Source organism: Perca flavescens, chromosome 16 (assembly GCF_004354835.1).
Source record: "Perca flavescens isolate YP-PL-M2 chromosome 16, PFLA_1.0, whole genome shotgun sequence".
Classification (NCBI taxonomy): domain Eukaryota; kingdom Metazoa; phylum Chordata; class Actinopteri; order Perciformes; family Percidae; genus Perca; species Perca flavescens.
The window spans coordinates 23,943,573-23,962,029 of record NC_041346.1 but is presented as its reverse complement, the minus strand read 5'-3'; the positions used below and the strand labels follow the sequence as shown (position 1 = coordinate 23,962,029).

Genomic DNA, 18,457 nt, shown 5'->3' with positions numbered 1-18,457 from the left:
GATAATGCATGGTGCCCTGGCACGCATGGAAAAAGCTGAGCATACAAGACAGTTACACTTGAGCGGCTTCACTTTAGTTTTAACCACAGCCTATTCCTGATTAAGAATTTCATAGTTATGTTTTTAAATTGACCAGAAAGTAAAAATCCTCCTAGTACAGCAGTTCACTCAAACTCGTTTGGGTGCTGGTGAAACACAGGCGCGATGTGTGAGAATCAATACTAAAGGCTTTTCTTATTATGTTTTGCAGGAACAAGTGGAACAAACATGTTCTGTGTGTGCTTCATCAGAACTGCTCACTGTCATATTTTTTTGTCATATGCAAGGTTTTTTGCCAGGGCTGTGTGTCTTTTGTTTGCTGCTCATACTTTAAGGAAAATGCAGCATCTTTCAGGAAATGTTCTCTTGCCAGTTCTTTTCAGTGCAGTTTGGCTCTTTTGATTAAGAATGTTGCACATTCAAACTGTTGAAAAGAAATTGTGCCAGGGCAATCAGAAAGATGTCTGGTCATCAGAAAGAAAACCAGAGTAGCATGCAGCATAAATGCATAAATAAAAGAGGCTGAGAGAGTGCATGTTGTTTACCTCTCTAATACATTAAACCACGGGTCGTCAACGTTAGGCCAAGGAACCCTCAGTTGAAAAAGACACAGAGCAAGGACCTCCTTTTCTATTTATTGTATAAAATATAAAATATGAGTTGCGTATTAAACTGGGCCTACAATAACATGTAGGGCGGCCCGAAGCCTGCACGCATACCTTTTTTATGGTGCATACAATACCAAGCTATTAAAATAATAATTGTTAAAATATTCCTATATTTATACATCATGTTTTATTGTTAGAATGTGGCACAGTGAATCCTTAAGCTTAACTATCTGTGGATGGCGACCATATGGCTATCTACCTATAGGCACGTAAGCTTATCATCAGTGTTGTGTAAATGCATTTTTTTTTTTTTTTTTTTTATCTTTACAAATAATATGTTGGATTTTTTTTAAACTATCCAACAGTAATTTTGTGGCCCCCCTGTAGCAACTCTGAGGACCCCCCTGTTGAAGATCTCTGCATTAAACAACTCATCTTATTGTCGGTTTACACTTCTCCTCGCTTTAACTCCCTTCAGATGTCTCTCTCGCACTCACACACATTATGTAATCCTGCTTGCCACCTGCTATTATCACTGCTCAATACAATACACTTAAGGGTAGAATTATGGCTTTCTTGTTCATGCTGAGATTGCACTACTAATAACACCCATCTGTCCAAGAAGCCCGTGAAGCAAAAAGTGCATCTGTAACACAATGCTGCTGTGTTGTTCTGCTGTTGGTTTGTGCACAGATTGAGTGCAGCATGGGTGACGGGAATCAACCTGAACTGAAGGATCTACTGATAATGATTTCACCTGGGAACTCGCGTGGAACTGGTTGTGGGTGACAGGCGAGGTTTCGGAACAGGATTGATGTTTGAAGTGTCTGTAAATCATAAACAACACCGCGGCAGCCACAACAACATGAGGATTTGTCATCCTCCAAATACCTCGGTGCAACTTGCAATCACAATAAAAAAACTCAGTATTCTTGTTAGTCACTCAGGCTATAGGTTACTGTTTTGAAAACACATCGAAGATAATCACTTACTGCAATTTTGATCTTAACTGCATCTTACTGTACCGGAAGCGAACATGTAGCATGTGAGAGAAAGCGAGCTGTTTTTCAACCATCTATTTATTCTTGGATTCTAGACGGCAAAAAAATACATTGTGCACCTTGTTCTGGGTTACCTGCCACTATGGAAAAAGTAAGTAAATGAAGACCTAATTCATTTATTTTGGTGAATTATATTATACTTACCAGCAGAGGCGTAATTTACAGGGGGGTTACAACTCCCCCCCCCCCATAATCAAAACTGGCCAGTGCAACCACCCCACCTAATATCTAATTCCTTAATTTCCTTAACATAATTTAAGAAATTTGCACCATAAATCGATGCAGAAAAAGCACAAATTGTTGCAGAAAAATTCACCAGAATGCAGGAAATGAATTGTTTGATATGCTCAAAAGTTACATTTTGCTCAAAAGGGGAGATCTCAACCCCTCCAATGTTAAACCCAAAGTTACACCCTTGCTTACCAGGCTTTATTACATTCTCCTGTGGTCTGACAAGTACAAGGCAAGGCTTGAAATAAAATCATCTCACAACAGATAATGTGCACTGTGGTCAACTTAGAGGACGGGAAACGCTGCCCAAATCTACCAAAATAAAGGGGCGAATGCTCTCATATTTAGACAAGTCAAACAAAAACAAAATCGGAATTAGATGACAGGTTCAACATAATGGTTTCAAATTGAGCTTGCAGAGGAAATGTCAGAAATATGAAGCTCACCTTTTCACTGGTAATACTGTGACTTGTGCAAATACGGTGGTTGTGTTTGTTTTTATGCGTCAGAGTTTTCTTTCACAATCCAATGCAATGCAAAAATTAATACTGTTTATCTTACTATTCATTTTATAAGGAACTTGTTTCCTTGTCTTCTGCCCAAAGCATGCTGGGATTTGATCCCCCTCTCCGCGAAAAAAGAAATTAATAAATGCGTGGTCACTTCAATAGCAAATCAGGTAGTTGCTAATAAAAATTATAAAAAAAAAAAAGTTGGTGAATGAGAAGCCCAAAACCTAATTTTACCTGATAATCTTCAGAGTCATTCAGAGTTGAAATGGAGTCAAAATTAAATTTTTCCCTTCACCATACAAAGTCTCATTATTTTCTGCTCTCAGGTTTTGAGTAGCCTTAATGAGTTTTGATGCTGTGCAACAAGGACAGAAAAACAAGTTTTCCTGATATGAAATGCCATAATCCTCACCAGTATGGTATAACCTGGCATTCAGTTCAAAAGGAAACCTAACCAACAATGAATTTTTACCTCCCAGCTTATCAATGTCTGGCTCCTATCAAATGACATAACTTATGAAAGGTGTGTGCACAGTCTGGTTTCCAGCTCAATTCCCAGCAGGATCGTCCTCGTCACCAAGGACAACTACCAACCTCCACGGGCAAACCGCTGCACATGCAAACAGCCTCTTCCACTGTTCAACAAACCAAGCCACTTGATTTGATCTCTCACGCTATTTATGAACTGATTTTCCATAGCAGTAAACATGCAAATTGTGCCATCTCTCCAAAGGAGGACACTCAAAACAACACTTTACGATATAGCCATCAACTTAAACAAGAAAAGGGAGGAATACAAGCATCCCAGCGTTAAGTAGCACACGCTTTGTCACTGTATCTAGGTTAGAAGAAGAATTCTCTCGTCCATATGTACTTTCACAGCTGTGCTTTGGTGTGAGGCAGCAGGAGCTACTCCACCATAATGCACTTCTTCCAGCATTGCCATATGGGAAAAAAAGTACACCTCCTGTTTTTCAACAATAACAATCATCGCGGTTATCACCTCTTAAAGCACAACGTATATACACATGGGCATACATAAACAGGAAAAGAAACACACAAAAAGGAACATGGACAGATGGATACAGAGAGGGAGAATGGGAGAGAGAAGCCAGGGAAACAAGAGAGAAAATGTGTCATTTAACAGTACAAGCAGGGGGGACATGATGCAGGAGAAGGGAGGGATGACATAGATTCTCATTTCATTTTGCATTTACCTGACAGGGAATCAGAAGACATGCTCTCCTGCTGCTGCATCTTGACTGCTGGCTCCAGTGTGTGAATGTATGTGTCCACAAGCTACAGAGTGCGAGCAAGCCAGCCCGCCTGACTGTGTGTTTTGATGACGGAGTCCGCGTAGCAGCTCAGGGAGGGAGCGAGTGAGCGAGCAACCAGCAAGAGCCAGTAGGAAGGTATGAGGAGAAAAAAAAAAAGTGGCTTCTTCATTACCTTGCCAAGTGTCTCCAATCTCACTCTCAATTTCTCTCGTTCTCGTTTTTCTGTGACTGTGCATGTCTTACACAAAACACATGTATTGCAGATGGTGATTTATGAGGTACAAAAAGGCAGGGACATGGGAGGCGCATGCGGAGGGGGGATCAGTAGAGTCTGAAGAAGAGGAAGTGCTGAAGAGAGGAAGAAAGCAATCACCTTCTAGTGTGTAGGCTTACTCACTCGGGCACTGAGCCGTTACTGGCCCATCCCTTCCACGTAACCTTGCAACACGGAGCGCTTAGCCAATTCAAAGCTTACATGTACCACAACATCAGTTGGTCCAAGATCTTATCTTTAGTGAATTGGAGGCAAGTGGCAAAATGCCACCATGTCTACATAAGAACAGAGAACGAATCGACACGCTACAAGGATTTGCTACAAAGCAGAGTCTATACTTTCTTAGATTAGTCAGAGATTCTTAGTAATGTGATTGTAAAACGAATGAGAGTCTTCTCTTTCACTTGATTAAAAACTTGTAGCCATTACATGGTTTTGGTATGAAGATTTAATCTGCAGTTTATAATTTGAGGGATGTACTGTTTCCAAGACAGTGTAATTATGCATGCCTGCCTACACACATGTCATTAAGCATGGTAGCTTTTTGTTTTTTTTAAAAGGAGCAAGTTTTGAAGCGTAAAGAATGGACAGCAGAAGCTTTAGCACAAAGCTCCTCTTCCTCTGTGGCAGGTAAGAAAGTCTAAACATGTAGTTTATTAAATGTTGTGTTAAACATGGCTGCCTTGTGACAAGTGGATCCATGCTATGTTAAATATAAAAGCTCATTCTCAACCTATTTGAAAATAATTCAATCTTGGTGTACTGGAGGGCATATTATTTAATACACATTCAATTTTTCATAAAGGAAAACTATTTAATATCCTTCTAAAATATGCATTCAGATAAAAAAAAAGTAGATCATCGGTTCTTGGAAGCTGTATAATCGTGTTGCACCTCCCCAGGAAAGAGCAGTTTTCTGTTGAGTTGCTCCTCCCGACCCATTAGTCTGCTGCTAAAATATTCCTCCTACCTACAATGTATTCACCCTGCTCAAGCCCCTTTTCCAGATTGTGATCGGCACAAGGATTACGCTTGCACCTGCGGTCAACAAAATGACACGCTGAATTCATTTTTTTGACAAGAGCAGATCTAATACGGTTTTGAAATGCTTTGACTCCTTGCAGCTCCTCTTTCTCTACCATGTTGACTCCGCCGAATTGTTGCTCACAGTTATTGTTTACATATAGTTGTTACATATTCAGTACTGCCATATGAAAACCATGTGCAAAAATGAAGGGATATCACTAGATGTGGCCAGTCGTTTATGTCTGCGGCCAGTTTCTGTACCCGCGAAAGCTTGACAACCGTACAAGATTCAGTCACGAAAGTTTACAGGCTCCAACTGACAGAGACAACGTAAATGTGACGTGAGCAACGTGTCTAAAAGTTGTAAGTCTTCTGGTAGCTGTGATAAGAGAAATCTCAATCATTCCCAATCTTACAGAGACGGAGAGCGTAGGTATATGTAAGGAGATAACATAAGCACAGGCTAATTATTGATCACTAACATGCTAGTTAACATTAGTAATTAAACCTAAACAGCTAATGTAAGTCCAAACTGCCTGTGAGCTTCTCCTGTACTATACGGTAATTCCTCTACTGTGCGACAGTAAGTCACTTGGTTATGACACAATCGTTAGTTATTTTTATAAAAACGTCTGCTACGGAGCCATAACATGAGGTACAAGGTAATGGAGCCTTTTATACATTGTTGTGTTTCTTTAAAAATGAACAATGGACAAATAGAGTCTTTAAACGCTTCAGATGTAAAGTTATTCGTAGTCAAGTGACGTCAAAAAAAAAATGGCTCAGTGGAATGCTAACGAGGTGATACCTTTGTAGCAACAAAATGGCGCCATCGGAGGTTGGCGTTCTGAAGCGAAGCTTACCCCCTTGAATGCAACGGGCAGAGCAGCGACCGAGGCGCTGTAAGATGACGTAGCATTAAGAGCAACAATGTTAGCGAGTAGTATGAAAGACCGAAATGCCGCGTAAGGAGGATCGATGGGGTGGTGGATGGGTCAAACAACAGGACCTTCACCCAGGAGACCGGGCTTCGTGTCCCGTTCTTGTCCCGTGTGTTACAGAAACGTACATTTTATAACCCCACCCACAATCTTTTACTAAACCCAACTGTCCCGTTCTTGTGCCGCATGTCAGTCAGTACGTCCCGACCCAGAGTGTCCAAAGTGACGTTTTAGCGTGAATAACAAACGCCAAAGGCACATGACCAAGCGTCCGTATTTTAGGCGATGGGAGAGTGAGAATGTGTTGGATCCAAGAAAGGGTGTCAGGAAAAGGGGGGTAGGAAGTAGGCAGGGGGCCATTAACTCCCCCTCTCACACACACACACACACACACACACACACACACACACACACACACACACACACACACACACACACACACTTTCCCCCCCTGGCCCGATTTGGCGTTGCGGCTGGTGTGATCCCATCGCAAGATGGTCTCTAGTTTGTATCATTTTTAAACTGCAGTGATGCCAATTTATACACACAAGTTCATAAAACAAACTCTGATGGCTTACCATCCTTGCCTTGCGAGATCAGATAGCTGTGTGTGTGTGTGTGTGTGTGTGTGTGTGTGTGTGTGTGTGTGTGTGTGTGTGTGTGTGTGTGTGTTATTATCCTCAGTTTATTGAATTTCTCAGTGGGAGCATGTTATCAGCTTCTGTTTCTTACAGCTTATTCTTAATTATCCTGTTCCTTACTCTGCATCCCACAGAGAATTTAATGACAGAGGAAGAAAAGGAGCCAGCCATATGTCTGTGTTTATACAAGTTAGATTATATTTATGTAGAAATATAGCCCACAGTATGGTGTTTCTTTAGCTGCCTTGACCAATTACTGTAGGCTGACTGAATGTACTGTATAGAAGATCTTTACAGAAGAACAGAGAGATTCAGTCAAATAATAACTGTAACAGTGTTTTAGAGAGATTCAATACACAAAGTAATTATTTAATGAAGTGAAAACTAATGATTGAATGTACAGCAACCAGTGCTCATTGGGATTGGTAGTACTGGTAGTATTTTTTAAATTTTATTTGTTGGCTTTGTTTACCTTTTTTATGTTTACCACCTGAGGTTTCTTGATTATTATTTATTGATACTTTATGGTTCAAAGAGAGAAATTTAGATGTAACTTAATTGCACACTTAATTGTCTTAATCTTCAGCTGCACTTGATAAAATAATTGTAATCTGATGACTTGAACAGAATGAGATGATTTGTAATTACATATGAAATATAAGCAAATTGTCTTTGTATTAAGCAAGAATGTTTAATGTATCTTTAAGAAATGTATCTACAATGTCAATATTTTAAAATATAATTGTAATATGACATGTAGTGTATTTATAAACTTGTGTTGTATAAACTTTAATGAAGATGTAAAAAAAAAAAAAAAAACAGTGGAATGTGTTTATGTGAATTGAAACACCACCATCTAGTGAACATTTAATATAATTGCAGAATACTTTTTTTGTTTGCTACAATATTTATTTTCCACAGTGTCATTAGCCACTAGTCAGCCATAACTACTCATAAAGGCACACAAGCATCTGTGCGTATGTATAGCATATTCAAACATGTCTTGTACACACACATTTATGTAAATGGGTACATATGCATTGAAGTCACACACACACACACACACACACACACACACACACGCCTGTTCTCCGGACCTGATGGGGAGGATTATTTTGGCTCCACAGACACAACACTGACTAAACCGTGTCTGCAGTTCTTTTGTTAGGGCCTCATGCCGGAAACACTTTCTGCAGACTGAGTGCGTATCTTTGTCTAACGAGGTAAGCATGCATGGCTAACCTGTATAACCGCAAATATGGCATGGTGAAACCGAATTTGTTGTAATTCAGAATATTAATAAAGTTCTTTTTTGAAATGTAATTAATTAAACCTCTGCGGCCATGTACCATATCTCCAATGAATTTTTGTGGAAGCAGGAATCCAGATAACAAGACCTGTGATGCTCTCAAGATGAGCAACTGTAGCTGAGAGCGGATGACCAAATTAGTTTGTTTTTGTGATTCAATTTAAGTTTTATTATATTTAGACTACTCCTGTGGCACCCATCAAGATCGAGGATGCATTATCCAAATGCTCGGATCAGCATCAGTTTCTTCACGATGCAAACAAAACAATGAAAACATTTTATAATTAGCTGTTAGAAATACAAAGGAGAGAAGGGCTCAAGTAGGCAATAACGCAAAGAGCTGTCAGTCATAACGGTTCGTTAATTTACCCTCCGTAGTACCGTGTAGCTCTGTTTGAGGTTATACAAGGTGGTAGTGAATGTTTCAGTAGTTCAAGCTGAGTTAACCGGGAGCAAAAGGAGTACTGAAATTCAGCAGTGTTGCCTTTTTTACTTGTAAATACAGTACTAAAGGCAAACAGTTTGGTGTCACATTCCAATAAAGGGAATCTTCTAGCCTGACAGATCAATAATCCAGTGAACTGTAGGTAGATTGCTGATCAGGTTTCTCTCTTTTGGAAGGCTTTAACGTTTTAGTGAACAGCTTTAGAACATTTTTGACTTTCAAATGAATAACAATAACTAGTATAAAGTAATGTTATAGTATTGGCAATGTTATGTCCAATAACAGGCAAAACATGTCTATGCTATAGCAATTACAATAACTATAGTTATTATCAGTATAATATAAGTCATGCCATCAATATGTTCCAGCACAAACTACGTTAAACCTACAAACTTAATGGCCGCCGACAAGAGTGATGTCAACTTAATAAATACATAAATAACTAGAAGGGCATTCAGAGAACACGGACATCTGACCTATTTCACAATGTTAATGCAGTGTGAATGTTCGCAGTCTGGGAGTCAAAGTTAACCAAATGGAAAAATAATTTGTGTATCAGCCACGTGATTCAGATCCACTCCCAAATGTAATGGGTTCTTGCTTGGCCCATGCTACACCCTTCTACTTAGTTTCATTAAAATCAGGCCAATAGCTTTCTGACAGAAAAACAAACCGAACCGAAAACATAACCTCCTTGGTAGGTAAAAAGCAGAACTAGAGTAGCCTGGGAAAACCCTGGCGAACTTCCGGCAAATTTGAGATTTGCTCTGCAAGTCAGTCTGGCAAAGAGCCCATTCAAGCCCATTTCCAATTTTTCCAAATTGAGGCACCAATCACAACCGTTGAGGCGGGCTTTACACGATGATGATAGCGCAGCGACGGCGAGCAGCTTTTTGTTTACATTCAACATGACGGCCACAGAAGCGCAGCAACCCGTTGATGCTGCTGTCACTGCTACGTCACCCGGATCGTTGGTCTGATTGGTTGAAGGACTGTCCAATTGCGCCCAGAGACATTTGAGCGGTGACGCCCCTTTGGAAATGAGCTGTGAATGAACCTTCCCCAGACCCACTCTCAGTTACAACTGAGAAGGGTCTGGTGTCAACCAGGCTAGAACTAGAGGGCATTTTTCATCAAATGCAAATCCTCAAAGATTACTGCCATTAGAGGATAGTATTATTTGTACAAGAGTTGCAGCAATGTATAAGCAATAATGAATAAATTAAATGTAATATCTCACTTATTCTATGGTTACTTTCCACAGGCTGTTTAAATTGTCTTCCAATTTTAAAAGCTTGTTTGTGGTCAGTTTAAGCCATGTTACTGTAGGTCAGTTTAACCAAGTAGAGTTAACTGGGACATAGCACAAAGTGCTGTTATAGTTACCTACAGATTAATATATCTCGCTTATTGACTTAAAGTTTTAGTGCCTAACTTTTTCTATATTAATGAACCGTTACATTCAAACAATTTCCAAATGAGTTGATACAAAGCTTATTAAGACTATCAGCTCCACAAAAATGTTGTCGTCCGGTGGCTTTCGCGCGCAGAAACTCGAGTGAAGATAATTACCTCTTCTGAAGAGTCCATCATGTTTTTTTAATCCTCCGTGTCCTCCTTGGCTACTAACAACTACGTGGAGGGGAGTTTGGGGGGGGCGCGATTACGGAAGGCTTGTGTCATGTGGATGCAACAACATCATGGTGTTATCATTGCTTAGAATTCTTCACAGGGGAGACAGAAACTACCCACTATAGCTTTAAAACTGACCGGTCAACTGGGACTGTTATGTAATGTAAGCTGACACTTGCTAATCAATCAGAAGCAAGTATTTTTTATGACTGTGCTACAAAACGTCTTTTAAAGGACTGAAATAAAATCTCCACAGTACATGGTGGAATTTACAATGAAAAGGTCAGAGCCACAAAATAGGATAAATGTCACATACTGAACTTTTGTTCAATAGAGTGCTTTCTGAACCGTTCGATCCAAAGCCTTTAACTGCCTGCACGGATGGCTCAGTTTCCCTGTTCGGCTGCAGTCCATGCAGAGATTGGCTCCGATTTTTATGATGTATCAGTCGTCCGGAATGACTTCATCCATCCACTTCATGTAAGCCAGACTGCCGTCCTCCACCGGGAAGCTGAGGACTTCTGGGTTTTCATAGGGGTGTACAGACCTTAAAGGGACCCACACAAACACAAACATGTCAGATAGAACATACAATTTCTTTATATAGATGAACACTACAGCAGCAACTTATGTGTGTAATAGGTAAGGCAAATTTATTTGTGAAGCCTCTTTCGACAACAAGGCAATTCAAAGTGCTTTATACAAGACATAAAAGCAGTAAGACAAGATGTAAAAGAAACTAGTCACCTGGTGATATCGTTATAAAAATAAAATCCGAGGTCAGGGGGCGTGTTTCCGACTTTGACTTTCTTAATGATTCATAAATATATGATCTCCCAGTCTATTCTCGAGTAACTCGTCATTATCTACCATATAGTCCTCCAATAGAAATAATTAATACTTTATACTATTATTATACGTATTAATGATTAATCAATTACCAAGTAGTTCCTGATTTGTTTCTCACTTGTGTACTCAAATTTTGTGACCTTACTGTAGAGTTGACTTAATAAGAATTGCTTCACTGTTAACTTGGTCTAACCAAATTTCAGTTAAAAACATAAAATCCAGATTGTACTTGATAATTAACTAAAACCTTAACCCTAACCCTAAAATGATGTGCCTGTCTAAGACCTGACATTTAATAAAGCTAACATGTTAAAAGCATTCTTCGTCAATTTAAAACATATTTGTGAAGATTTTGTTAAGTACATTTTGTCCCTTCTATTATTTGTCAAAACAGGTAAAAGGAACATGCCGTTGATAAAAAGAGCACAATGACTGGAAACAGATTGGTATAACGGAATGTGTTCAGTTGGGGGGCAGATGCTGTGCCAGTGAGCGGGGAGTGAACTAATGCCAGCGTTAACCAGTGCTCCCATTCCATAAGTGAATCCTATAAAAGAGGTGAGCCAGGGAAGATGGGAGAGTGAAGAGAGGAAGAATTAGGAGACAGATCCATGAGCTGGTTGTCAACACGCTAGTCTATAGCCACCACGTTCCACTTCTGGGATTGCTCTCGTTCTGCCGGAAATTCCGCCGGGTGATTCTTTGTGTTGTAATTTTAAACTCTGGTCGATTTTTAGCTAGACTATCTGTCCAATCTGAGTTTACCGTTGCACTACTAAAACAACCTTTGAACGTATAGATGTTCCACCAAAACAAGTTCCTTCCGGAGACTATTTTGCAGCGGCACCGTGGCTTCGCTCAGTGCTTAGCACCGCCCAAGACGATTGTGATTGGTTTAAAGAAATGCCAATAAACCAGAGCACGTTTTCCTCCCATCCCGGAATGCTGTGTGGACTAGCTAGACTATCAACACGCTGACATTGGGGCTGCGATGTTTTGTCTTTGTGGCGCTGAGGCTGCTGTGTGTAACCAGAAATGGTCCATTAGTACTTTAATCTGCTTCAGTGGAAGCCACCTGCCCTGAAAAGATGCCTACATCTCCAGAACAGATTGAAGGTATCAATATAGATTATCCTTTTCCAACTGCAGGTTTTGCTGAGCCATGTGTGCAGTGATAAGAGTCTGTTGAACCTTTTGATCCCTCTGATGAATGTTGGCAGTGGTCCACTAATAATAAACTGGGCTTCCAGTTTGTCCACACAGTTAAAAAGTTCAATGAAATCCTGACTTATCTCTGCAAATATCTTTGGCCCCAACATGTAGAATAATAGGATTCATTTTGCTGTGTTTATTGATCAGATATTTGTCTCTCCCACAACTTGAGTTACAGGTTGAATTGTGTCTTTAGATTAGTTATTCCCCTTTCCACGACATGTGCCATCTCCACTTAAGTCTAAAGAAGATGTATTAATGTTTCAAATATGTTTTCCAGTTGTACTGCCGGGGGCCTTTATGCCCCTTTGGCTGTGCCCTAGATGTCCCGTGTTGAAGTAGACTCAGCAGAATCCATAAAATGTGCCCTCTGTGAGAGTACAGTCCTGCGCCTTTATGTTTTGCACACAGATTATCCCAGCAGGTAGAGCACATTAATTCACTGGTTTTGTCTCAGTGAGTCTGGAAAAGGTATAGCTCCATTTATAGATAGCTAGTTGGTGTTCATAAATCATCCTCTCAAAATATTTAGTAGTTATAGGAAATGTCCTTAAAGTTTCCATAGTTTGAGAAGTAGGAATAAGTACGAAAAAGTAGCAAAATAACAGCAATGCAGAGAGCAAGTGAGAAGAGCGTCTGCACTGTAGCAAAGCAAGAAGCAGCAATCAATCACAAATGGCCAAATGAGCAGAAATGTGGACGATTAACTCTTAATGGTTATTTGATGGTGTTGTAGTGGAACGTTGTTTCAAGTAGTGTATATGTGAGATGAGAACATCTAGTAACTTCTGCAATTCTATAACAATAAAATATAATCTATAAAAACTATTGGTTGCATAATGACAAACTTTCAACAACATTCAAACGCAGATATTTCCCATTTTTCTGATGTCAAACATCTAAAAATCATCAAGCTAAAGCAACTAAACCCACTTAAACTTATTTTAATTTCTCTTAGACACAGCAATGGTAAATGAGTGACAACAATATATTACGACAAATTATTTTCACAAATAAAATTATGTAATTGTTTGATCACAGTTTTGATGACCAGTGCACTGGCACATGGAGGTCCTATTTGTTAAAAGTGGAGTCATTTTAAGTACACTATAAGGTCCAAGTTAAAAATAACTGCAATGATCCTTTACAGCATGTCTACAGTAGAATGCACAGCTTAAAGCTTTAGTGTGTAACTTTTTTAGATTAATAAACATCCGTTACATTCAGGCCATTGACACATTAGTTCATACACAGCTAATTAAGACTATCAGCTCCACACAACTCTCTCTGTATTTCTCAGTATAGCTGTGTTCAGAAAATTGTGTCGTATGGCGACTTTCGTGCGCAGAAAATCGAGTGAAGATAATTACCTCTTCTGAAGAGCCTGTCATGTTTTTTTACTCCTCTGTGTCCTCCTTGGCTACTAGCAAGTGTGTGGAGGAGGGGTGGGGTGGTATGCGATCATCATAGGCTTGTGTCATGTGGACGCGCCAACAGTTTTGTTGTCATTACTTAGAATTCCTCATGGGGGCGACAGAAACTACACACTATAGCTTTAAGCATGTGAAGTTGGTTTGAGATTATCTGAAATAACCACCACATAAAGCAACCTCTCACCTCACATATTCTATGACTTCCTGGATCCTGGAGGTCTTTGTTTTCACCAGCTGCAACAACAGTGACATTTCATCTTTACAGTTCGGCTTACTACTTCAGCATGCCTGTTGAATATGTTTATCATAAAAGGACTTTGTCAGTAAGCTTACCATCAGAACTTCACTTGCATCCTGTATTTCACCGTTCCAATAGTACCTAAAGAACCAGAAAACCCAAGACATTAGAACTGCACCATGCACATGAAGGACTTTAAAGGGTAACTACCGTTTTTTTCAACCTGGACTGGAAGTTTTTGTGTCGAAGTGACTGGGAACAAACAAAAAGTTAATAGGAAAATCATCCAGCTTGTATTTACCTTCACAAAAGTACTCGTTTTGCCACTAAAAGGCTCAGATTATTATTATAAGTGTCTGACAACGATTGTTGTTCCCATCAGTCACTTAGAAAAAAACATAGGAAAATAGAGTCCAGATTGAAAAAAAAAACAGTAGTTACCCTTTAAATTACTAGGGGCTGAAAAGTGTTGTGTAGAGCGTAGAGCCTTTAAATTCAGTAAAAATAGCTGATTATATATTTTCCAAAAGAACACAACAATCAATCCTTGCCCGACCATCTATTACGGCAACTGTGATTCACAGTGATACTGTCAAATTGTTCCAGACAGCCTTTTATGATGTCAAGTGCAAAAATGCCTCTTTGCTTTCCAACATGGTGCTTTTTCATATGGGTTGTGAAAGACAGCAAAATCCAAACTAAATAAAATAAACTAAATAATCCCATATTTAAATGTGAAATGTCAAAATAAATGTTGAAGTGTAAGCCTAAATAAGCCTAGATATAACTGAAACTTCTTCATTACACGCCTGTACTCATTCACACACACACACACACAAAAAAAAAACCCCACCTCCATCACCCCCTAAACTAATCCAACCACATCCTCTATTTTTAGGCTAAAGCTCTGTTTGGTTAACAGATTTAATGCTGCCTTTTCTATTCAGTTACTCTCCATCCTCTCCAGTTCTTTCTTCCTTGTTGTTTTGTGGTTATGCATTAACAGGATAGCTAATCCGTGCATATCAACGTATGACCACGTTGAAGGCTAACTGCCACTCAGTGTCTAGTGATTGGAAAACTGATAAAAGCATTCAGATCCAGCCCATTCACTGTGTAGTTTCCTAGGTAACCAGCTATGTAGGAGAGAGAAAAAAAGAACATATGTGTTTGTGTGCGTTAAGTGTCTGCACATGAGAACATTATAACTAAGCGAGTCTTTGTGTTGGTGCCTCAGCAGGGTACAAAGTTCTGTCAAGGTAGAGGGCAAATATGATTTACATTGTAGAGGTCCTGGAGAGAATGTTAATACTGGCTGCCAGCCGCTTCTCCATGATCGCCCTGGAAAAAAAAAAAAAAAAGAATGGTAGGGAGCATGGATGGAAACGGAGGGGGTAGGCATGGAAAGAGAGGATGGAACAATTAAACACTTACACAAGCCACAAGCTGTTTATCAATTACAGCATGAAACTGAGCCCGTCATTATGTTGCTTTTCTAGCAGGCTGCAGGAAAATACTTTTATCCATTATGATTCAGAAAAGATGGGAAAACTTTTTGCTTTTTGCAGCTGCACAGCTGAAATTATAGTATATTACCAGCTCAGTCGTGCCCCCTCCTCTAACAGGTGTCTCGGAAGGAGGCGATTTAAATATCTGGCAACCGTACTGCACACCAATACCTTCTGTCTTGACACGTGGTAAATAGAGCTCATTTACATGCTGCTAAAATGCCAACAAAGTAGTTGAGAGTGCAAACGCAGCGCTGTGGGTTTGACAGGACTGTATCTCTTCTCCAGACAGAAAAGTCAAACTTTACTGTATGCCTGGCAGACTGACTTTGAAATCAAATATCAAACCAAAACCATACCAAAGCAAAGGAATTTCATTAGCATCCGGATTAAAGGAATAGTTTGATCTTGTATTAGTATTTTGGGAAGTACACTTGTTTGTTTTGTTGCCGAGAGTTAGATCCTGAGGATTGAAACCTCTCACGTCTGTATGGTAAATATGAATTTGGGCCAGCAGCCGGTTAGATTAGTTTAGCATAAAGACTGGAGGCAGGGGGTAACAGGTGGCGTGGCTCTGTCCAAGGATTTAAAAAGAAAATTGCCTACCAGCACTTCTAAAGCTCACTAATTAAAATGTTTTATCCCGTTTAATCTGTGCATGAACTGTAAGTGTAAAAACGAAATGTTGTGGTTTTCTAGGCCGGGCGCAGTGCCAGGCAACCAGCAGAGTTTTCAGTAAAGTTTTTACACTTCTGTTTTTTGTTCAGACTGAAACAAACCAGATATAAAATGACATGTTAATTAATTAGTGAGCTTTAGAGGTGCCAAAATGTAGAACTATTTCCTTTATAGGTGCTCTAAGCGATGGTGGGTGACGTCACTTCTTGTTGACGTTCGAAGTATTGTGAAACAAACCGGAGGCTAGCTCGCCCCTCCCTCCTCCTCATCCCGTCCCTTCCCCCTCCCTTCTGCGCACTAACCCTCCAACCCCCACCCCTAAATCCTTCTGTTTGTTATGTTTCGTGGTGCAGGTTGGCGCAGTTTGTTTTTGTTGCCGTTTGTGGAGCCTGGGCTATCTACAGAGACCGCGTTTTTTTTACAGTGTGTTCAGGGAACAGGCAGCTAGCAGATAGTGAAGACATGTTTGCTGTATGTGACAAAAAATGTTGTAGCCAAAAAAAAAAAAAAAAAAAAAAACGTGACATCGCTTAGAGCACCTTTAAAGTATTTGAGCTGAATCATTTAACATCACAAATGAAACCATATGTTCCAAAAATTAGCTTCATTTTCAAAGCGCTACAGTAGCGTTAGGGCTGAACGATTCGGGGGAAAAATGGAATTGCAATTTTTCTGCCAGATATTACGCTTTGATTTGCGATTATTATTATTTTTAAGTATAGCTAAAGTTCAATATTCACCTCGTAACATATAAAACATCCCATGGAGCATTATAACACGAGACGCCATCAAAACTGCTCTATATTCTTATGCAAGGATGAGAACATAGATATGAATTGCCAGCAATAAGCAATTTCTTTTAATAGTCATGGAACATTTATCACAAAAGCTAAAGTTATAATAAATAATAAAAAAAATCCAGATCTGATATGCCTCAGTTCAATAGCAGCATCTACATATTGTACTTCTACGATCATGTTAAATAAAGTAATACAAAATAAATGAAAAATACACTAAAAATAGGACATTATTGTAAACTATCTGTGATATGTAACATTATTCCAGCATTTATCTTGTGAAAAAACAGTAAATATAATAATACAAAGAGGAATAAAAAAATGTTAAACCAAATGTTACACCAAACATTCAACTAAATATTCACATTCGATTAATCGTGGTCGTCACGATTAGCTAATCACATGCTTTCAAATGGTCGATTTCGATTTGAAAACGATTAATCGTTCAGCCCTAAGTATAGTGACGCAGACTGCGAGATGTAACCTGTGGGGAGTTACTACTGTACCTGCCAATGTCCTTGGCTGCCTGTTTGTTGGGACTGTTGACGAGAAGAACAGAGTGGTGGCCTGGTACATAACTCCCTGTGACGGCTGAATGAAGCTGGACCCCAATGGACTGCAACCCAGGATACATGGACACGGACAGGACCAAGAGCTATACAGGGGGGGTGCAATAAGGGACATCTCAAAGGGTTGAAATATCAGAGTTACCTAAGGAGCTTTAAGATGCATGGTTGTGGCATCCCGGGATGATGTTTTGTGTCTGACATAAATTATTTGGACATTTGGCTGTTTCTTGCTGTTTTATGTTTGGATGAGACAAAGTTATAACTCAATTTAATTATCTACTGTCCTCTGAAAGGATTGCATGTTTGGATTGGATTTGATTCAGTATTTATCCTCTTATTATTTGGCGCTGTCTGTCACAGATAAATGAGTATAGGCCTCGGCTTGGACGCAGTGACCAATTTATAATCTGTCCTACTTCTCTGCACAGCAACGGCATCACAGCCACACAGACTTGCATGTAAATCCTAACACAAATATGTTAGAGAATAAACGCAATTAATAACAATTTAGCGTTTCCCGACGGCGAAGCCTTCTTGTTACGGATTACTTAGGACTTTTCTCAAAGTTTTCAAATGAGAAATGATCATAAGAAGCGTATGGAATAATCACAGTGGCTCTTACCAAACATGAAATGAGCAGCATCGACCGACAGACAGAGAGGAAGACAGCCTCTTTACTGCCCCGCTGGAACAGCCACTCCATCCTGCTAGTGGCAACAAATGTCATTCCCAAAGTCCGGCCGGCTGGTGCAGATAATAAAAGAGGGACACACTTCGTTCATAAAACCGCTGAGACTTTCTCCGGGGATGATTAGTGTTCCGTCATTTTTAATAAGCATTTCTTAAACAGCTGCTTTGCGAGAGAAAAACATTCGGGAAAAGTCATTACCTTTACAGAAGAAGCGCATTGTGTTGACATGTACTTTAGGTCGGACGGTCAAAGGCAGAGATTAAATCTCCGCGCCGTTCAATTGGTTGCTTGACACTTCCTGACACGACGGCGACCAATAACATTGCAGGTTTACCTTCCGCTGCCCTGCCTCCGGGCTCGGGTCATAATGGTCATAATCGGCTTTGGTATATTTAGCATATAAACACAACTTCTTTCAGCCTCCGGGTGGCTATTTAAAGCTGGGAATTCTCGAAATGAGAAGAGAAAGTAACAATTGTTTCAAAA

General features: G+C 39.7%; 2 protein-coding genes across 3 annotated transcripts in view; both read right to left on the bottom strand.

The window, feature by feature from the left end:
• Window positions 1-3,734, bottom strand: part of LOC114570634 (disabled homolog 2-interacting protein) — a 176,294-nt gene extending 172,560 nt beyond the window's left edge. For both annotated transcript variants that reach the window (XM_028601014.1, XM_028601015.1), the window contains exon 1: window positions 3,669-3,734. In XM_028601014.1, the coding sequence (XP_028456815.1) occupies window positions 3,669-3,708 (40 nt within the window). In that variant the 5' untranslated portion in view covers window positions 3,709-3,734. The remainder of the gene's footprint in view (window positions 1-3,668) is intronic.
• A 6,448-nt stretch (window positions 3,735-10,182) lies between these two features.
• Window positions 10,183-18,261, bottom strand: zgc:63972 (protein CutA homolog). The gene is made up of 7 exons (XM_028602105.1): window positions 18,170-18,261; window positions 17,903-18,024; window positions 17,218-17,366; window positions 15,010-15,069; window positions 13,824-13,869; window positions 13,675-13,724; window positions 10,183-10,543 (listed from the first exon to the last, which is right to left on the bottom strand). The coding sequence occupies exons 1-7, from the start codon at window positions 18,186-18,188 to the stop codon at window positions 10,441-10,443; spliced, it is 549 nt and encodes a 182-aa protein (XP_028457906.1). The 5' UTR covers window positions 18,189-18,261; the 3' UTR covers window positions 10,183-10,440.
• Between the last annotated feature and the right edge of the window lie 196 nt (window positions 18,262-18,457).